This window comes from Corythoichthys intestinalis, chromosome 11 (genome assembly GCF_030265065.1).
Source record: "Corythoichthys intestinalis isolate RoL2023-P3 chromosome 11, ASM3026506v1, whole genome shotgun sequence".
Lineage (NCBI taxonomy): Eukaryota > Metazoa > Chordata > Actinopteri > Syngnathiformes > Syngnathidae > Corythoichthys > Corythoichthys intestinalis.
The window spans coordinates 20,599,121-20,622,894 of NC_080405.1; the positions used below are offsets into that span (position 1 = coordinate 20,599,121).

The 23,774-nt window shown below is 39.2% G+C and overlaps 1 protein-coding gene across 1 annotated transcript in view; it reads left to right on the forward strand.

Annotated features, from left to right (window-relative positions):
* Positions 1-13,441: 13,441 nt before the first annotated feature.
* tsc22d3 (TSC22 domain family, member 3) overlaps positions 13,442-23,774 on the forward strand; it is a 50,869-nt gene continuing 40,536 nt past the window's right edge. Inside the window, exons 1-2 of the mRNA XM_057850033.1 lie at positions 13,442-13,766; positions 13,877-14,223. Coding sequence (XP_057706016.1) covers positions 13,904-14,223 — 320 coding nt within the window. The 5' untranslated portion in view covers positions 13,442-13,766; positions 13,877-13,903. The remainder of the gene's footprint in view (positions 13,767-13,876; positions 14,224-23,774) is intronic.

Consider the following 23,774-nt stretch of genomic DNA (forward strand, 5'->3'; position numbering starts at 1 on the left):
GACATCGATAGTTTGCTTAATTGCCACATGCTGTTTTTTTCGTGCTTTTCAAAGTTTGGATGGCTGAAATTCTTTAACTCTACATAAAATGCGCTGCTCTTATCAGCGACATTGGGATTCTCATGGCAAATTTTGTACCACATTTCCGTGCGAGCATCATTTGCTTCTAGCCATGGTACCTCCTGCAGCCACTTTTCAGCAAAAGTCCTTTTTTTCGGTAGCTCCGGTGACGTCTCTGTCATCTGTCTTTTGACGGGGGTGGGGGAACACTTGCCTGGCAAGGCCAGACTGTTCTCCCTGTGTTTTTCCAAACACTGAGAGTATAGTCTAGGACCCAGCCCATTAACGGCTTCTCGAGCAAGTACGAAATCAATCGACAAATCAGATTCGTTTATTTGACGTGTTCTTAACGAGCAACGTCACTCTCCCGCGTCGGAAATCGTCTCCACAATAACACAGATGGCAAACAGGAGAGCCGAGAATACGTTCCAATCCACGGTAAAATCAGTTTTAAATTACCAAAAACACATCGACACAAGTCATTGACAACAGTCTGTCTCGCGCTAGCCATGTTGAATAAACTCCGCTCTCCTCGTATGTTTACTTCCGCGCGCAAGTCCCTCGTCCCGTCCGTCGCTGATTGGTCCACTCCGCTGTCTGTTTGCTGTGGCTTGCTCCGCCCTGGAAATTTTATCCGCTTAATGGTGGCCAGACTCAATAGTTGGAACAGCGGTGAGTCTAGAGTACCAGGCTAGGGGAACACGGAAATAATTACTCGGTGGGGCCTGCCTCTTTGACATTTTGAGAAGTGATTTTCTCGTGTCCGCCGCAAATACAGTGGTCAGCCATCGGTACGCAAAAGCGTATGGAAGCCGTTGAGGGCCAGCGCGTTTGTCCACGTCCAGTACGCATGCGCGCATGCGGACCACTTATGTGCACCCCTGGTTATGGGTATATGTATATATATATATATATATATATATATATATATATATATATATAATTTTAATTATTTTATATATATATTTGATAATTTTAATTATTTGATATATATATATTTTTAAATCAGTCTCACAGCTCGTTAGCGACAAATGAAAAATCAACTGGCGTGATCAGGTACTCTCGGTAATTTTCGGTGATGACATCAACTAAAGGGAGACGAATGTAGGAAGTCTGCCATTTATAGTATAGCCATCACTGTGTGACCTGTCCACCATAAAATGCCGAACTATTGCGTTGTCGGTGGATGCAAGAGTGTTGGGTTAAAATATCCATGCAGCAGTGTTGATATAACTTTGGATTTATCCACCTGCCTTTGTCCATTGCTAAATTTAACAGGGAAGCGAAGAAGTATTCCCTGGGCTGCCCCCGCAGGTAGCGTCTTCTGTGAGTGTCCACCACTTAAGGCAGCTGAGCGGAAACTCCCACAGAAACGGTAGCCCTACAGTATATAATTGAACCGAACCGAAAATGCAAAATTGAGACGGTTCAATGCATCCACATGAACCCTTAAACTAGTTGTTCTTAACCTTGATCGAACCCCAGGGGTTCGGTGAGTAAGTCTAAAGGGTTCAGCAAGGACCCACAGTGCCCTAAGCAAAGTGGGGTTTTAGATTATTGTAATTTTTAGACTTTAAGCCACTAATTTCCCCCCATATTTGGAATCCTGCACTTATAACAAAATAACATGTTTTTATAATGGGTTGAAATTATTTTTGAACACCTTAGACAGTCATTTGCTTTGCATATAATTTAAAATATATATGGCCATAAGCGGAGTTTAAGGGGGGGCCAAGGGGGCCAGGCCCCCCGGTGGGCGAAAAGTGTCATTGCATGAAAATGTCTTTCCTATATATGATTTTAAAATTTAGTTTTCCTGTAAAATATTGTCGGTAAAAGTTTTAAAGCAATAATACAAAAAAAAAAAAAAAAAAAAAAAAGAAAAAAAAAAAAGGATGAAATGAACAAAAAAAGATGTTTTTTATAATGGGTCAAAATTATTTTTCGAACAGATCATGTGACTTGCACCTTAGACGGTCATTTGTTTCGCTTAGCCAAAATCACCCGATGACCGAAGAGGCAAGATGGATATATGTATTTTTTTTCATACCTAAGATTTCAAAAGTGACAACAACTACTGAGCAAGAAGTAAGGATTGAAAATGTGGACCATGAAACGCCAGACAGCACCGTCAAAATGGTGAGCGGAGTTTCACTTTGCCCCACTAAAGACTGTGTCTTGCCAATGTAGTTACCCCCGTCAAAAATTGTATCCCCCGGCCGTGGGACCACACACGTTATGAGTTATATCGACTTAAACAATTAAGTGAAGCCAGAAAAGAACCACAGTTATATATTTTGGACATCGATGTTTATTAAACTAGAGCAACTTCATACAGGTCTTGAATTACAGTAATAACAGTTAAAGTCATCCTACGAGTAAAACAGTAAAACATTGCCTTTTTTACGTTCAGTACGTATGTTACGTTTTACGTCAGGAAAAAGTGTTTTTTTTTATTTTTTTTTGATTTTTTAAAATTTTTTTATTTTTATTTTTTATGGATGCGCCATGTTTTAAAACCTCATAGATAACTACATCAACAAAAGACGGAAATCAAGCAGATCAGTGCAGTGCAGTGGCTCCGCCCAGGGGATACAATTTTTGATGGGGGTAACTACATTGGCACGACACCGGTGGCCGTACTATATTCAGTGGGTGACGATCCTGGTGAAAAGTATAGCTGTCCTAAGCAACCTGATTTAGAATTCCCCTCAAGAATAATGGGAAACAAAAAAACGCTCATTTTCAACTTATAAATATTCTTGTAAGTTAATTTTATTGCTGACACTGTGTTTCGGGGTCATCAACATGTTGTGTCCCCCCTGCCCCAAAAGTCAAACTCCGTCTATGGTTGGTTAATAGGTAACACTTATTTGACAGCAGTGTCATAAGACTGTCATAATTATGACAGCATACTATCATGGGCATTACTGAATACTTATGACATATGTCATTAATTATCATCTGGCAATCATGTCACTAACTCCATTTATGTCCACTTTGGATCTTTTGGATCCATTCAAAAGTGAGATAATTTCCCGGATGACCCTAAATGACATCTGTCATAAGCATTCATTAATGCTCATGACAGTGTCATGTCATAATTATGATTGTCATATGTCAGTCTAATGGCGCCACTGTCAAATAAAGTGTTATCAAATACCATAACATGCAATTAATGAAACAACTGGAACAGTAACAGTAAGAAATAATTAGCACAGAGCATGAATTTTGTCTGTAGTGCCGCAATGCATGCTAGGAGGCATGTTGGACGACAACACTGTTGACAGCAGGTGGCAGCAAACGTTGACTGTCTCCCCCAAAGGAGCAGTGATGGCTAAATGAAGCTTCTTGAAGCAGTGAGGCTTTGCAGCCAATTGGTTCAGAGCTTCATGGTGTTTTTATTTGCTCTCATGACAGTCTTATGATGCCGCTGTCAAATAAAGTGTTACTGGTTAATATCTTTTGGTGTAAACATCCCATAATACTGTGAGGACAGCGGCATCTTATAGTCCAGTGCGGCTTATCTATGATCAAATGCTGTTTCCATGTCTAATTTAATGGGTAGCGGCTAAAAGTCAGTTGCGCCTCATAGTCTGAAAGGTACGGTACATTTTTGAATGGCTTGCCCCCAATTCCATTACTTTCAACTGCTTGTCCTCTATCTGATGTGAGGAGAAACTTTTTTGCTCAGTGGAAGGTAGACTTACACTTGGTATGAAGAAGTATAACAAACTGATGAGCAGCGTGGGCTGAAATTTTTACCTGTTTAAAAAATGTGGTCAAAATGAGAAGTTGAATGGGAATCTGCTTAGGTATTAGGTTATATATATTTGCTTTGATTTTTTAATATATTTTTTCAAATTATCTAATTCCAAAGGGTTCAGCGAATGCATATGTGAAACCTTTGGGGTTCGGGACATTTAGCAAGCATAAGAAACACTGCCTTAGACCCTATATGAAAAGGTAACCCTGAGCCTCTGACTCTTAAGGCATACGTGTGGAAACTCCCACAGTTAGTTCCGCATGTAGCACTTATCTCGTGCTGATAATAAATTTTATGACCAGAAAAACATTAATAAAGCAAAACTGAAACAGTATGTAACTGAACCGAACCAAAAATGCAAAACCAAAATGGTTCAATGCATCCACGTGAACCGTTACACACATACTGATCAGTGTACCAAGTTGCATGTGCTGTCATGTGTGCATCCTCTTGTTTGCCTCTGGTGACGTCACACTGATTTTTGGCTGATTGTCTTTGGAACTCCTGTGGTGTGGGCAAGTAAAATTAGCTTTTCTTCAATAAGTGTGAAAAATATTTAATGGAGGGTGACAAGATATTTCTACATACATGATCTAATGATAGAAATAAACACAATTATGTGATTTTGGGAAAGCGAGGTATTTCCCCTTTAAAGAAGCATTCTGCCGTATTTGGTGTTGGTGGTATAGTTTGTAAATATTTTTTTAGACTACCTGCAGGGAGGGCTAAAAATGTCACTCGCTTTGCCCGTCTTGTTTTTGAAGACAAACTGAAATGGTTACTCCTTTTGTTATTCGTGGATTGTAGGAAATTTGGTAAGTATTTATGTATACACAACAAGCCTGATGTTTAAAATGTTTTTAGCAGCTTTCGCACTGTAGGAACTATCTGCAGTTCCTAGAACCTTTTGGGGGACGATGACGTCATTTTGCGTGTTCACATATGTAGGAACTAGGGACCAGGAATTTGAGTTCCGAGAACCATTTTTTCCCTAGTAGGGACTTTCAGTGGGGTCGTAGGAACTCGAATACATAGTTGGTTGGTGATTCGCTGAAATCAGCAGCTATGCCCCTTTCATAAAGCGTAGGGCTTATTAAGTAATTGCGTACTTATTGTTGCTTTTAAATTAGGAGTGACAGGATGGCCATTTTGGCCTTTTGCATGCCTTTTTATGATCACATGGTGGATTGTCGCTTAACCCTTGATAACATCCATGGACCACATAATATGATGAAAATACAAAACTAAGTATAAATATTTATTCAACAACAACTCAATGGTAGAGCCACCATTGAAGCAAGACATAATGCTGGCCATAATTTAAATAAAACATCAGGTTTTTTGTTGTTGTTGTTGTTGTTGCTTTTTAAAGCGCATGCAGTTTCGCTGTAATATTTTTTTTTATTATGACACATGCAAAATGTTCACTTTGATTACACTGGACAACAATTTAAAACAAAAACCCTGCTGTTTTAGGTCAGCTCTTTATGATATAATCTATTTTGGCATATAGAATACAAAACTGCTCCCCAAGTTTATCTCTATGACACGTCAAGTTTTTTGTCCACAGCTAATCTACATATTATATATTTACTACATGAACACAACTAACAAAATCCTTTGTAAAAACAAAATACTGTTAAGTAAGCATTATATCATACTCATTGTGTGTCAGCATTGAACATTTTTGTTGATAATACAAGCACAAATGTTTAGGATAGTGTTTTTCATATATTTTAATATTTATTTATTAATTTACAAGGGGGAAAAAAATGACATGATGGAGAAATCTTGAAACATGAGATCAGTTTTGGAAGTTTAAATCTGCTGTCAGACCTAAACAAACAAACAAACAAACAAACAAACAAACAAACAAACAAACAAACAAAAAATCAATTTTTTTCTTTCTTTTTTTTTTATTTATGTATTTATTTATGTATTTATTTATTTTTTAACTCAAATAAAAGGTGAACAAAAGAATCATGTATACATTTTAGGGGACTTACTATCAACATACAAAAATGAAGGAGACAATTAATAGACTAACATTTCCTTAATTTGCTACATTTAAGTTATTCTGTGGAAGACAGAAAAGGCATTTTAAAATGGTATTGACTTAACTGCATATAGACCCTACTCACCTACGTCACAAAATGACGTGTCGCTGTATCCGGCCGCCATATTGTCCGTATTTTTTAGACCTATTCTCATTGTTTTCAATTAGTCGTGCAAGTTATAGAGCAATTCATCGAAGCCCTGGTGTTATCTGATGCTGTAAACTCATTGGATGCGTTGCATAAAAGGCGTTATGTGGAAAAGCTTCAGTTTATCCATTCGCCAGATCCTTATTTGATGCCTAAATCGATGTTTTTCGACCCGCTGTCTTCGCTGTCTTTGCCTGACATCCCTGATATTTACAACTATCTTGTCCACACAAAATCAGCCTATTCTCACGAAAGTTTGAAAACTTTAAGAGCTTGGAGGCTTATAAATACTTCGTTGCTGGTTGGGTGAAACAGGTCCTCGCCCACGAAAATTCGGCAGGAATCTATCTTGTGCTCGGGAAGGTGAGTTACGAAATTTTCAATTCAAAATCTTTTGTTCTTGCTAACATCCACTGTCAAGTCTAATGTATTTCATGTCATTTGTCAATGGAGCTGGGGCTTTTAATGTTTATATGGTTTAGCGATAGCACTCTCACTACATACATATTTAATATGTAATAAATATGAAGTGCGATAGTACTACTCCAGATTGTCCCTAGTTGAATTTATTTTTGGGCTTTTGACCTCAATAGTGAAATTGTAAATGAATTGTATGACAACTGTCTTATTATCCCCTTATAATGATATATTTTCAGGTAGTTCATTCACAACGTCTGAGTGTATGTTGTCGGCGATTAGCCAAGCAATGATCTTAATTGTGGTTGTCAGCTCAAAACCCTCTAAATATATATTAAATGTATCTTACCAGATATAAAATGACTACTACATAATCTGTGGTAGTCGTTTGGAGCCCAGTTTTCTCGTCGAATTGCAGCAATCCATCTCGCTCTCCTCTCCGGGTCTCTCGGAATACGGTAAAACTTCAAGTCTCTCCGTCTATCTTCTCTGTTTTTGCAACCGACCGCCACACACGACTTCACCATTTTGATTATTAATGTTAACGAGCAGAAAAACACGCTATAATAGGAGGAATTTACGACGCGCTAATGCATTAACATGATGAGTAGACGGACAACATGGCGCGGGGGCGTGGCTGTGACGACCCGGAGAGGAGAGCGAGATGGATTGCTGCAATTCGACGAGAAAACTGGGCTCCAAACGACTACCACAGATTATGTAGTAGTCATTTTATATCTGGTAAAATGCATTTAATATATATATTTAGAGGGTTTTGGGCGGACAACCACAATTAAGATCATTGCGAGGCTAATCGCCGACAACATACAGTTTCAAATTCAAGATGCTTATTTCTTCCACCATCATTATATTTTGAATAATATTTAGCTGGTACCAAGTGAAAGAAGCTGGCCTCGTCTACGAATCATCAGTTAAACAGATGTGTCCAAACCTTTTGCAAAGGGGGCCAGATTTGGTGTGGTAAAAATGCAGGGGGCTACCTTGGCTGATTTACATAGAACAATATATTTAAACAAATTTTAGCAAGCCCTTCTGTGTGTCACATTTGCTTTATTATTTTTTTTTAATTCATAATTTCAACAGTCTCGTCTTTGTGGCGTTCTCTTTCGACACTCGGGCTCTTGTGAAATACTGCTGCTGAGAAATTAAACTAGCTTCAAGTTGCTATAATTTCTCGCTGCGTATCTTCCCTGTAATGTTGTCATACATGTCAGCGTGTCTTGTTCGGTAATATCATTATCGTGTCACATCGAACTCTTTGAAAACAGCGACTGTCTCTTTGCAAATGAGGCAGACACAGCTGTTGCGTGTTTTATTGAATAAATAGTCCAATATCCACCTATCCTTGAAGCGTCAGCCATCGCAGTCAACTTTTTTTTTTTAATTGATTGTCGCCATTTTAGAAAATTGGAAGTAAAGGGTCACACGGGATAATGTTGCTTAGAGTGCTGCTCTTAAAGTTTTTCAAACTTTCGTGAGAATAGGCTGATTTTGTGTGGACAAGATAGTTGTAGATATCAGGGTAGCTGATGTCAGGCAGAGAGGGCGAAGACAGCGGGTCCAAAAATATCGATTTAGGCATCAAATATGGATCTGGCGAATGGATAGACTGAAGCTTTTCCACATAACACCTTTCATGCAACGCATCCAATGAGTTTACAGCGTCTGAAAGCACCGGGGCTTCCATGAATTGCACTATAAATTGCACGACAAATTTAAACCATTGAGAATATGGATAAACAATGACGGACAATATGGCGGCCGGATACAGCGACACGTCATTCTGTGATGTTGGTGAGTAGGGTCTATAGCTAATGTTTGTGGCAGGTAAATTTTGTCAGACATTGACAATGACAGTTAACTTTGTTACTGATGCAGTGTTTCAGGTGTTTAGGAAAGGGTTTTGTCTGACCTTTAAAAATCCGATTGCCCACATCATTGAGCAACATAATAAGCTATAACTCTATTGAGACAAGCTTCTGCTGGAGCATGTGATACAAATAGTTCTAGTTTTTGTTCGTATTGTTCAGTGTATGCAACAAAGACATTCTTGCAACATTATCACCACATTCCTCTAACAAATGTGCAGTAATCGCATAGGAACACACAATCATGAAGATTAATGTCTCTTAATGGGTGTTTTTTTTAGTATTTTTTTTTTCTTTAATGCACATCTGCGTCCTCTACCCTTGTTTATTGGCCTACTTTTAACAGCAGTAGGACACTATTTGTTTTAATCAGATGAATAATTTATATATTACTGGCATCAGTTCTCCATTCTGAAGACATTTCAAACCAATAGATGTTAACAAAGAGCCAGGACTATTATTCTATTATGGTGATCACGAATCGGACAGTTATTGCAATGGGCAGCTTAATATGAACATATCCAACAAAAATTCTGCAGTTGAGCCAAATCTATATTAACCGACCACAATATTACGTACAAGTGCATAAATTTGCTGGTGATATATATTTTGTGCAAGTAATGTCCTTCTGTGAGTGCTGCATGCTTCAGGAATACTTTTCTTTTTTTCCCCTTCGTTTTCCGCTTTTACTGGACAATGGGTTCCATTTATTTCATATATGGTCACTGTGTTAATCAACTAATTTATAATTCCCTACACTGTGTCATGGACAATCAGCAGTCAGGTTTTTTCTTTTACTATCGTTAAATTGTTTTGCAATGAAAGCGCCGCTTGATTGATACGTAGTTGACACGAGCTGCTATGCTATTACCTTACCACAAGAGGGAAGTGTCTCATTGTATTTCACCCACAGCCTGAGGACATCATGACACAATGAGGCAAAGTCAGTCATTTTGTCTGCTTAATTGATCGCACTGTTACCCAACATTGCAATGTGGGACATTGTCACTGCAGTGTGCCTTGGAGAAACACATATCATAGGCAATTATCTTGTTGAGCTCTTTCATGAGCAACCATCAGCAGACAGGTATGTTGTATAATGACTATGCGCTATTTAAAAGGATTCTTAAATATTTGTCTGCAGGAGTTTGACTTTCTTTCTCTGAATATGAAACGGTTTGATAATGTATTTAGAAAATGACCAATTTTTAAATAAACAGAGGGCTCATGTTATAGAGCTATACAGTATATATTTTTTCGTTTATCAATATAGCTACAGTATAACCATATTAGCATGCCATATTACATGTACATTTACCAGAAAAACAACCATTCATTCATTGAGTCATCTTCTGAACCGCTTATCCTCACAAGGGTCATGGGGGTGCTGGAGCCTATCCCAGCTAACAAAAGGCAGGAATTTGGCTACACCCTTAACTAGTTGCCAGCCAGTCACAGGGCAAGAAACCCAACCACAATCCTTTTATTATCTATTCATGCAGTGTTTAAGTTGTAAATCATTAAGTGCCAGAATGCCAAGTACATATGTATGATACCCTAGGAATGATACGTCAGGCCCGGTCCCGGAACACAGATTGGTCTAAAATTCAACATGCAATTGCCCGCTTGCCAGGCTAATGTATTTTCATTGCTTACATTTTCACAGGTGTGACGTACAGTAGGAAGTTTTCACTCAGCAATGATTTTCTTCAGAGGTTTATTTTGTAAAACGAAAATACACAAAATGCAAACTTGAGTTCTTGCCAGTGTTGTTTTTGGCAGCCCTTTAAATTTCCATCTTAGTCTTTTGGACAAAAATACTTATTAGTCTTAGTCATATTTTAGTTATTTCGAAATGTGTTTGTCTTCGTCTAGTTTTGGTCAACCCAACCTGGATGCCATTTGGATCAATCTGGCTGTCACCCCAGGAGGAAGCCTCTTCTGAAGACGGTACACAAGAAAGCCTGCAAACAGTTTGCTGAAGACATGTCAACAAAGCACATGGATTACTGGAACCATGTCCTATGGTCTGATGACACGGGCAGGCTTTTTTTGTGTACTGTTGTCAGAAGAGGCTTCCTCCTGGGATGACAGCCATGCACACCAATTTGATGTAGAGTGCAGCATATGGTCTAAGCACTAAAAGGCTGTCCCCCCCCACCTCTTCAATCTCTGCAGCAATGCTGACAGCACTCCTGTAACGAGTCACATGTCATTTTGGAGGGAAAATGACAAGCAGTACTCAATTTGGACATTTAGGGATGTTAGTAGTTTCTAAGGGGTGTACTCACTTTTGTTGCCAGGGGTTTGGATATTACTGGCTATATTTTGAATTATTTTGAGGGGAAAATGAATTAACTCTATTATATGAGCTGCACACAAACTACTTTTCATTGTGTCAAAGTGTCATTTTGTCAGTATTGTCCCATGAAAAGATACACTTAAATATCTGCAGAAATGCGAGGGGTGCACTCACTTTTGTGATACACTGTATTTACATATACAGTATGTCTCTATGTAACACTCGTAATGCAACAGCACCACCCAGTGGTCAGAGCCAATAACAAATTGTGTTAAATGTATTACTTCACAACTGTGGCCACGACAGACCCGGTCAATAAGTTGACGTATCAGCCTAAATAAGTGTCCAGAGCAAAGGGAGGCCAGAATCAAGCCTGCATTCATGTAGCTGCAGTTCATCAGCTGGAGTCCTTCCCAGCAGAATTCATGCAATAGGCAGACTACAACCAGTGTTGATCTCAAGTCAGCGACATATTTAGAGAAGACTGACCTTTAACTGTCATATTCAAAATATCAATGAGTGGGACCTGTACTCTCGGATACAAGCGGCTGAAATGAGTTCCCTCAGCAAAGTGTCCGGGCTCTCTCTTAGAGATGGGGTGAGAAGCTCGGTCATTCGGGAGGGACTCTGGGTCTCTTTCGCGTTGAGAGGAGCCAGCTGAGGTGGCTCGGGATCTGGTTCGGAAGCCTCCTGGACGCCTCCCTGGAGAGGTGTCCGGCCAGGTCCCACCGGCGGGAGGCCCCAGGGACAACCCAGGACACGCTGAAGAGGATATGTCCCTAGGCTGGCCTGGAAACGCCTTGGGAACCCATTGGAGGAGTTAGTCGAAGTGGCTGGGGAGAGGGAAGTTTGGGCTTCCCTGCTAAAGCTGCTGCCCCCGCGATCCGACCCCTAATTAAGCGGTAGATGATGGATGGATGGATGGATGGATGGAGGGATGGATGGATGGATGGATGGATGGATGGATGGATGGATGGATGGATGGATGGATGGATGGATGGATGGATGGATGGATGGATGGATGGATGGATGGATGGATGGACCTGTTTTCACTTCACCTACCCTGAAGTAAGGTGAATGTACCACTAATAAGTGACCTCATCAAACTAAAAATATGAAATGTTTTGCACCTCGACAAAATTGGATACTAGTGCCTCATGCTTTTGAGTCACAGTCTCAGCACTGGACCTGCTGTGGTTTTATATGGATACTTTGCTTTTTTCCCCCCCAAAATATATTTTAGTTTATACACAGCGGGCAATAGCAAAAGGTGCAGAACAGGTTAAAAACAAAAACAACACAACACAGAGGGGAAACAAAAAACGAAAAAAAAAAACAATAACACAGAGATATGGTAATGTACGTAAGATGAGTTACGGAACGTATCCAAAGAGCCATGAGAAAATACAACATAAACACACCCGTAAAACCACACACAACACTCTGCCAGTTATTGGTACATCCAAAGGACAAAATCCACCCAAAAACAAATGCAACTCCATATGTAAAATCCCATGCAAATCATGCAATAAATCTAACATCGGGGAGAGAGGGAGGAGCTTTATTATAAGAAAAAAAAGAACACAAGAAGGAGTGTGAGAAGGAGACAACAACAACACAAACAAGAGCTATAAAAGAACAAGCACAAGAACACCATATATCAGCCTTCACCGACCACTGCAAAAGGGAAAACCACATTATGGCCTGGGCAAAGGCCAGAGTCATCCGCACTGAAGAAAACAAATATCAGCGCTGGATCATGGAGGCTATTGAAATTTCGCAAGTGGGCCCCGAGGACCATCGACAGGGACGACGGGGCTTACATGCTCTCTACTACCTGGAGCAGCATCCTGGAGGAATGAATAGTCAGTAGAGTCACGCCCCCCTGCCATCAGCTGATAAAGACGCATCACACCAACACCTGTGACACGCTGATGAAGGCGGAAGTAGTCACCGAAATATGTTAGGTGTCATGTCATGTCTGTGATTAAAGAAAAAAGATCAACTAATCTATAAGTGTCAACAAAATGAACTCAATACAACTACTGTATACATGATCTTTGCTACAGAAACTAATTATTAAATGTGTAGCTTGTTACAGACATTGCTGGTCCAAGTTCGCTGTCACAAGTTGTTCTCTGACAATGCACTCGATTGGGAAAATAGTGTTGACATTGAGCCCTAGCTTGCTTAATTTGTTCAGGCCTTTGAGGATGAATTTGAAATCTGGTTGGCTAAAGAAAATGCAGTAATTATATTTCTCTGTAATAACAACAATAATAATAATGATAATAATTATAAAGTTGAGGAACAACATTAGATGCAAACAGCCAATCTAATAATAATAATAATAATTATAATAATGATAATCATCATCATCATCGTCAAAATACGAATAATAAAGGATAAGCGGCACGAAAGATGAATGAATGGTTACTATTTATTATTATAATTATTTATTATATTATGTCTAAGTTAATCTACGTACAACACGTCCTGTTGTTTTTTTGCTCCTTTTCACAACTTGGCAATGAATTCCTGCTAGCGTGTCTTTGTGTGTGTTCCCTCAAGCCACTTCTCATGTTGTCAGCATGGTAGGGTTTAACTGCACGTTTCCAGCATGCTCCAAAAGGTTCCCTCCCTTGCTGTCTCTCTTTCCCCTAATGTGTGCAGCGCTTGGCTAAAATCTAAAAGAGGAGGGCCCTGGTGTGTGTTACCACTGGTGCTCTTTTACCAATCACAATGCTCTCCCCGCCTTTTTTGTCACCACGCTTGCCTTCGTTCCTGCCCACTGTGTCCTCAAGTACAACTCAATAAAAAAAAAAGTGCAAGGAAAAAAAGTGATAAGCAGCTAGCAGCTTCTGGGTGTTGCTTTAAAGTACACTCCTGCTGAATGTGTGTGAGAGCATGTTTGTGTGTTAAGGAAGGGAGGTGATCACGCATTCTCCTGCAACAGTAGAAAGACAGCAGCAGTGTTGGCCCGAGACAAAAGGCTAAACTCAACAGAGCCGCAGGAGGGGTGATCTGAGGACAGGAGCAGGCAAAGTGGCCCAGTGGGACCGCACTTTTTAGGGAGGAATAGAACCTGCTGCCGCACCTCTTTTTAGTCCTGGACTGCAGGCGTGACGGTAAGGCAGGTTCTTTCCCTTTCAGGATTTCTGTTAGAGTTGAGGAATGCAAGCACAATATTGACTTTATTCCTGACTTTGCTTTTACTTTTCTGGTCTGGGACTTCCAGCACCTCCTCATCCACCTGTCCTCCAAGATGTCAGACGATGAGTGTCGCTCTCCCATTGGCCTGGACTGTTGCAGCTGCTGCCTGGACCTAGCCAACGGTTGTGATGACTCGGTGTCTCAGGGCCTCAGCACGACACCGGTGAGCCCTACCAGCCCTAGTGTCAGTCACTTTCGTCAGCTCCGCAACCAGCTGGTCTACCAAAACCTCAACACAGACAAGCTGAATAACATCATGCGGCAGGACTCACTTGAATCGGTTGTAAGGGACCCCTGCTTCCTGCTCAACGAGGGAATCTGCAACAGCAACATAGACCAGACCATGCTGTCTATCTTACTCTTCTTTCACAGGTTTGTTCCCCAATCTGCTTTGCATGTCTCATATAAGCATTTTTAAATCATTAACACATATAGATTTCTTAGGATATACAGTGTGTGGTGGCTTGTATTTTTACACGAACCAGATGGCTAATCAGGGTTCCCTGGATCAGCACTTTTCTCACAAATGTCTGCCCTAAGTGTTAATGTCTAGGATTAAGAAAGGTTGACTGTGATTATGAAAATGTTCCTGCTAAAAGTATCAGTCGAAAATGAAATGCATAAAGCAGTGTCTCCAGTCCAAAGGGATTCTATTTATATTAATATATCCATCTGATATGTTACTAAACATGACACTCACTTTTTAACCTATGCAACCTGTTTGACTGGGTAAATTTTAAATTGTTAATGGATTGGTACACTGTAAGACATGTTTCCAGTTGCCACTCCAACTTTCACACTCGAAATAGAAAACAGCATTTTGTTGTGGCGCAAAGCCAAGAAAGTGAGGTAAACAAAGGCCAACCTACAGAGAACAAAAACAATTATTGTAAAGCTTGAGCCTGGCTTCACACGGAATTCATTTAAGTGATATTTTATGACGTGGCGTCAATTAAAACTAGTACGAAGCATTTACATCACTGCCAAATAGTGTTTATGAAACAGAGTTTGCGAGGAAAAGATTAAATCCTAGCCAGATGGATTGCTAGTTTTTGGCAAATGCTGTCAAATGACCTCAACCTCAAATTAGCAATTACTGTATACTGTCTTTCCATTACAGTTACTGAACAAAGCTCGCTCTGGACACCCTTACCCAGCAAATACTCTAACCAGATAAAATGGCAATTTTTGTAACAGAACTTATCTCAAGCCACTTCGAGTTGATCAAGAATTCTGTGTCGGAAATGTTCCAGATGTGCTATCACGAATATATTTCTTTATTAAGTTCTTCCCCATTCTTGTGGGGCAAGGAGCATCTAAAGAAACAAATCCTGCTGTTTTTCTTCTTTTTTCTCATTAAACAAGTGAGAGTTATTGCAGGACAACATCTGGTTGCTTTTCAATAGCAGCACAACTCCTCACAATATTTCGAGCATCTGACAGTTCCTGTCTGAGAAGAAAGTCACCTGCGGGAGCAATACCTTGTTGACCTACTGTATACCAGGCTGTGGGTGATTCTTTTATTTTACAAGCTCAAAGGAGTCTCCAATGGAAACTTATTTTGAAAATACAGATGACATCAACATGCCTGTGACAGTTTAGAGCAGGGGTGTCCAAACTTTTTGCAAAAGGGGCCAGATTTAGTGTGGTAAAAATGTGGGGGGCCGACCTTGGCTGACGTCCTTTACGTAGAACAATATATTTAAGTACATTTTAGCAAGCCATTCTGTGTTTCACATTTGCTTTATTATTTTTTTAAATTAATAATTTCAACAATCTCGCAACTAGCCTTTGTGGCTTACTCTTTCGACTCTCAGGCTCTTGCGAAATACTGCTGCTGTGAAATTAAACTATCTTCAAGTTGCTTCAATTTCTCGCTGCGTGCCTTCCCTATAATCTTGTCGTACATGTCAGCATGTCTGGTTTGGTATTATCGCCTCACATTGAACTCTTTAAAAACAGCGTCTGTCTCGTTGCAAATGAGGCAGACAGAGTTGTTGCGTATTTTAGTGAAAAAAAAAAAAAAAAAAACTGTAGTCCAATTTCCACCTATCCTTGAAGCGTCGGCCGTCACAGTCAACTTTCTTTTTATTGTTGATTGTCGCCATTTTAGAAAATTGGAAGTAAAGGGTCACACGGGGTAATGTTGCTTTGAGTGCTGCTGCCTTTTAGTGGGTAAATGAGGAGCAGCATTTAGTGTGTAAGCTACTTCATATACTGGTAGCAGCACTGCTGACCAATTTATTAAGTCTGTGTGCGGGCCAGACCGAATTGATTTTATGACAGAGGCTGGGGGCCGGATGAAATTTGACCACGGGCCGCATTTGGCCCCCGGGCCGGACTTTGGACATGTCTGGTTTAGAGTTTTTTGGGTAATATTTAGTTTGAGATGTTTTATTACTCTAATAATGCATTTAGAAATGCAGTAATTGCTATTTACAGTGCACCATCAAATTGGATAAACCTGTTTTATCTGAATGTCATAACAAATACAGTGAGTAAAATAAGTATTTGAACACGGTAAGAAGATGTTCTCACATGCTACCTCTCAACATGAAAGCAGATTTGATAAAGACACTTGTGCTGTCGCAGTTAGATTACTGTTCTTAGATTTGGTCATGTGCTGCTTTAACACATATAAAGACCTTTCAAACTGTCCAAAATAGAGCAGCTCGATGCGCGCTTCATTGTCCACTCAGAACTAATGTGAACTGGATGCACAACACATTGACTTGGCTAAAAGTTAAAGAAAGATTTACAGCCTCATTGCTTAATCATACTAGAAATATTGCTACAACTAAATTACCAAATGTACTTTTCCAAAAATGTTATACATAAGCTCTGATGAACATCAATATGAAACCCGTCATGCCATGGGGGGTAGATTCAAACTACCTAATGCGAAAACAAACCATGGAAAAAGTACAGTAATGTATAAAGCAATGTTTGCCAAGTGAAATACTTTCTGCAAACAGTAAAAAAGAGTTTAAGTTCCTTCTAAACAGGCATTTTATTAGTAATGAATTCTGAATTTGAAATAACTAACCAACATGAGCCTGAGAATTTCTATGAACGTCAGGAAAAGAAAGACTGGGTCCTTTCTGTACATGTACATATACATGCATGTTGTATTTAGGTATGTTTAGAGAGATGTAATCTGTATTTCTACTAGTATGTACTATATGGGCATTCATATGTAGGTGTGTGTGTGTGTGTGTGTGTATGTGTGTGGATAGGGAGGGAGGGGAGGGGGCGGGTGTGGGTTTTATTATTATTATTTTTTTCTGTATGCATTTTTGTCGGTGATGTGAGCACTGGTATAAATGTTTTGCACGGAGCGGGCTGAATTGACTCCAGGAAGAGTAGCTGTACTTGTTACAACTAATGGAGATCAAAATAAATACAAATACAAACACCTTGTGATTTTGTTAGTTCTCCGACTTAGAAATGATGGGCGGGTTTAAAATTTTCACGGTGGGTGCTTGTCCATTGTGAGAGACATTCTAAAAAAAAAATCCAGAAATCACAGTGTATGATTTATTAACAATTTATTTGTATTATACTGCTGCAAATAAGTATTTGAACACCTGTAGATTAGCTAGAATTGTGAGCCTCAAAGACCTGTTAGTCACCTTTAAAATGTCCAACTCCACTCCACCTATTCTCCTAAACAAATGGAGTGGAGATGGACTTTTTGAGTCTGACTTTTTCAACTGTTTGAGGCGGTTAGCTGCATGTAAACACCTGTCCACAACATACACCCTAAAGAGCTGTCCAAAGACACCAGAGACAGAGTTGTAGACCTCTACAAGGCCGGAAAGAGTAACGGGGCAATTACCAAGCAGTTAGGTGATATAAGAGCCACTGTTGGAACAATTATTAGAAAATGGAAGAAGCTAAACAAAACTGTCAATCTCCCTCAGACTGGGGCTCCATCAAGATATACCTCGTAGGGTCTTAACGGACCTAATAATTTTGAGGAATCACCCAAGAACTACACAGGAGGAGCTGGTCAATGACCTGAAAGGAGCTGGGACCACCATTTCCAAGGTTACTGTTGGTAATACACTACGAGACGTCATGGTTTAAAATCATTCATGGCACGGAAGTTTCCGCTGCTTAAACCTGCACATTTCCAGGCCTGTTTTAAGTTTGTCAATGACCATTTAGATGATCCAGAGGAGTTATGGAAGAAAGTCGTGTGGTCACATGAGATCAAAATTGAACTTTTTGGTCTTAATTCCACTCATAGTGTTTGGAGGAAGAAGAATGATGAGTACCATGCAAAGAACACCATCCCTACTGTGAAACTTTGGGGTGGTAGCATCACGCTTTGGGGTTGTTTTTCTGCACATGGGACTGGACGACTGCACTGTATTAAGGAGAGGATGACCAGGGCCATGTATTGTGAGATTTTGGGAATAACCTCCTTCCCTCAGTTAGAGCATTGAAAATGGGTCGTGACTGGGTCTTCCAACATGACAATGGCCCGAAACATACAGCCATAATAACCAAGGATTGGCTTCGTTAAAAGCATATTCTTCTGGAGGGGCTTGGCCACTCTCCAAACCTAAACCCAATAAAAAATCTTTGGAGGAAGACTCTGCGTTTCTCTGTGACGCCCAGAAACCTGATTGATCTAGACAAGATCTGTGTGGAGTAGTGGTGCAAAATCCCTGGTGCAGTGTATGCAAACCTGGTAAAAAGTTACAGACGTTTGACCTCTGTAATTGTAAACAAAGGCTACTGTACCAAATATTGACATTGATTTACTCAGGTGTTCAAATACTTATTTGCAGCAGTATAATATAAATAAATTGTGAAAAAATCATACACTTTGATTTCTGGATATTTTTTTCAAGGACCTACCATGAACATTTCAAACCCGCCCATCATTTCCAAGTGGGAGAACTTGCAAAATCACAGGGTGTTCAAATACTTATTTTCCTCAATGTAGTTACAGGAGGGAAAAAATCTTATAAAGAAAATAAATGAATAAACCATAATACATGCCCAGTAACTTGCTGCGACCTTTATTTTGTCCTGGCAGGGATTGTTACAGTGAGATACTCTCATAACTTGTATGGTACAGTTTAGCATGTTTTTTATAATGGCTGCCCTTCTTGTTGCAACCCACCCACTTTTCATCTCAGCTTGAGACCATTAGAGGCTGGGAATTGAGGCACTGGGTGTGAATCAAGCCTGTTCAAGTTGAACAAAAAAACAGCAGCTTGTACCACAAACTACAACAAGTGAAACAACATACTGTATACTGTATAATATGGACACATTTTTCTCTTGCACAAAAACACTGGCAAAAAGACTAGCATAATGCGATTCACCGAACATGACAACATCGTTGTAGTTTCTTATATGTTGGACTGCATGAGTGAAGGATTGTAGACCTCACGTAACCATAGGCGGATCTACTATTCAGGTGAAGTAGGCGATCGCCTTAGGCCCCCTGTTGGGGGCCCCCAACCAGCTGCTCTTGTCCCAACGAGCAAGAGCTTTGGCCACCGGAGCCAGCAGCACCCCCAACTATTCGTCATGTATAATTATGTCAGCATAACAAACAAACAAATAAATAAACAAAAATGAAAGTCATTTGAATGCTGCATTTATATTATCTCTCCCCGACACACACGCACTACAACGGACTGTTCCACGGCGACGGACTTAGTATCAGTCGATTAGCTTCATTTAGCACCGTTTAGCTTCGCTTAGCTCCGTTTAGCATCGCTTAGCTCCGCTTAGCTGTTCGTTAGCTTCACTTAGCTCTCCTGCGTTTTTTACGTCACTAAGCTCGCTATTTTTACAGCTCAATTGCTACTTTGCATGTCGGCTATCGTTTATTTCGAACACATGAGCGAACATGCTCTCCATGAGAGCCAAAGTGCAGTGAGGGAGAAGTTGAGAACGGGCCGCTAATGCCTCTTTTAACTTTCTTCTTCATCTTCACACCGAGCATAAAATACACGACAGCACGCCCTGTGGCGAAACAATGCAGTACAGTTCCAATCAGTCATACAATAACACTCAACAGCTGGTTAACAGCATTTGCTTACAAAAAAAAAAAATCAAATGTATTAGTGACACCACAAGCAATGACTAAGAATGTGTTTTACGGAGTGTAAAGCTTTCGGTTAGTGGTTTAGCGAACGTACCTCCGGCGAACATTTCAAAATAAAAGCACATCATGTTCGTCATATAATTAACGATTTTTAGAGTTAATCCCACATTCTTCAGAATTAATATTATAATATGTTGAGTAAATACTACAGAATACAGATTCTACACTAAGAATAGCTTTCTAATGACACTCTTTATGCCAAATATGATTGGCAATGAATAATTATTATAATTATTATACTACTATTATATATATAGTAGTATACTATAATAATAATGCTAGAATTTTTTTTAGGAATTGTTTTGAATAATGTTGGAAAGGCAAAGTCAGTGTTCTGAATCTGTTTACTTTCCATTCTTTTGCACTAGTAAATGCTATCAGCATTTAAACTCATTGTTTATTTGTGATTAATTATTGTTATTTACATGATTATTTGAACTTTAATAAAGAATTTAAGTGTTCCAAAATGGTTTTGTGAATTAATAACAAAAATGTCATTGCTAAATCAGTAAAACAAAGAAAATTATTAGATTAGTCGACTAATCGTAAAACTAGTCGGCTGACTAATCAGGAGAAAATTTGTCGTTTAGGACAGCCCTAGTGTACCGGAACATATTTCCTCCACACCCTTCTCACCTTTTTAACCCCTGAACCATGAAGAGCGACCCTAGATATGTTCGCCTTAGGCCCCAAAATTGCCAAGTCCGCCACTACATGTAACAGCAAAGGTATAATATGATAATATATGATAATAAATAAATAAATATATATATTTGGCCAATTTGAGAGTAGAAAAAGAAAGGTCACCTTGAATTGGATTATTCAACACATTTCCAATAAACCCAGATTCAGTACAGACGATCAATGTCAAGGGTACATGTTATCTTTAGATTCCAGTGTTTATCAACAGCTATAATCCATATCAGTATTTATCTAGTTACTAAATAATTGCATATTCCAAACAAAACACAGTTAATTTTTACCTGTGTCTCAGCTCCTGAAGATAGCAAATACATTGCTGGCAAAATAGCGGACGTTAAACGGGCAAGCACTAATAAAACCTCTGACATAAACTTTAGCTTTATATTACTGATGGCAGACAAGATTACAACACTTATTAATATATCTGTTGTTTCCAGGTCAGTTTTGTTGACCGCACTTGTTGATTGTCAAGAGGCAAACCTATTTAAATGTCAATTAGTTAGGTGACAGACAGTAAAAGTCCTATAATTATAATATATAAACTATATCTAATATATCTAAAGTCCCCGTAAAATAAAGTTATTTATTAAAGAGTGTTTGTAACCTGTGTTTAATAGATAATGATTAAATAACGGTAATATTTTCTTGGAGCTCTTGTGACAGCCCTGTATTATATGTCCTCAACTTTAAGATAGACACCAAAATTAATTGTTATTCATTACAGTTTGTGTTTGCACTGTCATACTTTGATGACGTGTTCAGTTGGCCAAGGTTGTAGTTTTTGCACACGTATATTAAAAATATACATATTATAGGAGGCATTTAGTGTGATATGTATAATTATATATCTATATTATATGGCGGAAAACACTCAGGTGACTTTAAGTTCCGCTCTGAGACCCCCACTTTGGCCAAACTCAAAATTGTCCTATATGCATGTGTAATTCTTCATTGGAAAGCTTTAAATCCCAATTTTCTGGGAGAAGAAAAATTCTGAACAGGAGGGCATTTAAAAAAATGTTTTTTTTTTAAACAGCAAAACCCTATCTGGAGGTGAGAGCACGCGAGAGCAAAATTACAGACACCATGACTATAACGAGATATTATCGGGTACTTGTTTCGATCCAAAAACTCCATTTAGCATGTATCACTGAGTGTTAAGACACAGCTGTGAATGGCCACAGCTGGATTTTTGGGGGATTTTGGTACATGGACATGGTAATATAACAACGGTCGCGATGCAGAAATCGCAGACATTCAGGAGTGGTCGAGATTTTCTTTTTCATATATTTACCCTTTTAAACGTTTTTTTCAATGTTTCTTTGTTTGAATCCATTATTCATCATCTAACATATCAGAGAAAATGCGACAGTAACAAAAACAAAAAAACAGTTAAGCGATAGTTATGAGGTAGATAGCCGTGACTTTTTTACAAACACCATTTTTTTCATTGTGACGTAATTTGTTTAAAAGTTTAAAATATGTGAGTGAATAATTATTTAAAGTCGCTTTTTTTTAACGAAATATTAGACATCAATTAATGATTCTAAGCTAAAAATGACAGACATTTTGAATAATAAATATAATTAATTACCTTTATTTTATGGCTGGGTTGAAACAAAAGCGGTTGCGTGACATCTGTAAACGGGGGTTTCCAGGGTAAACGGACAAATTAAAAATAGTTTGGGGGCTTAATGAGCGATGAATCTGCTATGGCAGCATATAGACATATTGTTCTATCAAACGCAACAGTTGTTTTGGCTTAAAATACAGCATCTTTTTAAAGAGGAGTGCAAGAGCAGAAACTGCTTTTTCAGTCTTGTCTGTGTTTTCCGCCATATACTGTAGATATATATATATATCCCTTTAATTTATGTGAGCAATAGGTCACAACAAACAATATTTTTGTAACACTCATTTGTTTTTTAGACTTGTCTCCTCGGTATGATCAGAGTATTACGGCTTGTCGCACTTGCTGCTTTGAAAGTTTTCTGGACTGTTGTAAATATGACATTACAAATGTGTGAGAGTACCACCGTATTAATCTTGTAGATACAGTAGCAGATACCTAAAAGGAGTTACTAGCCTAGGGAGGTAAATGGCTTATTGGCTGAAACAAGAAAGGCAGGCCTGACTATAAAGACGAGACAGGGAACAGACACATTAAATAGTTTCTAAATCCGGTAAATCATCCAAACAGTGATATAGAAAGTCAATGTCAATTTTAGCATTCAAGAGGGCAGTTGCCACTTGAAAGAGATCCCATGGCATATGGCAAAACTTGTAGTGAGATAAAACAAAAAAAATTATCATAATACTAATATATAAAAATTAAAGGGGGGAAAATGAATCTTTTGACCTTTGTGTATCAGACGCAAAATCTGCCAAATTGATCATGCATCTGTTTCCAGACAAACAATGTCTCCACACAGCCGGGACAGTTTGTTCCTGAAACTGTGCTCCTCAAGAGTGTCCCGGATCACGTGGCTGTCATAGCTTGACTTTTTTTTTCATGATTCAACTGTTTGCATTAGCACGCAAGGGGTGGCACTAATGTGCTCATTCATTCCCACACTAAGTCACATTTTAATCTTGTCGGTTGAAACAAGAAAGAGGCAGCTGGCATGTTTCCCTGAGTTTTGCGAGAGTTCATACATTTTTCAAGTGCTCGGGACTCTGGGTGTCAAATCTTACATATGCCAGTTTTAGGAAAACTTGTTAGACGCTCACCAGGTCAATCAGGGGCCAGCAAACCTGCTATCAACGATTCAAGGTTCACAGAAATGTGCTGAAATGAATTTTAGCTCCCGAGTCCCGCTTGGATATTAAGCTGGCAAGACCTGAGGGGGTTCAGCATGATTTCCTGCGAATAAAACTAGAAGGAAATAAGCTGATTCACTTTTGAGGCTAAGAAAGCAAAACTCGGTCAAGACGAGAGCCCTACTTTTGCTAACCTTTATTTCAGACTGTCACTCATTGATATTTAGCAGCCACTAAACACCCAAGCGTGCCATGTTAAGGAGGGGCAAAGAGCATGTAGCACCAGTCTTTATCGCATAGACTATTCTAGTGTGCATATGTATACCGT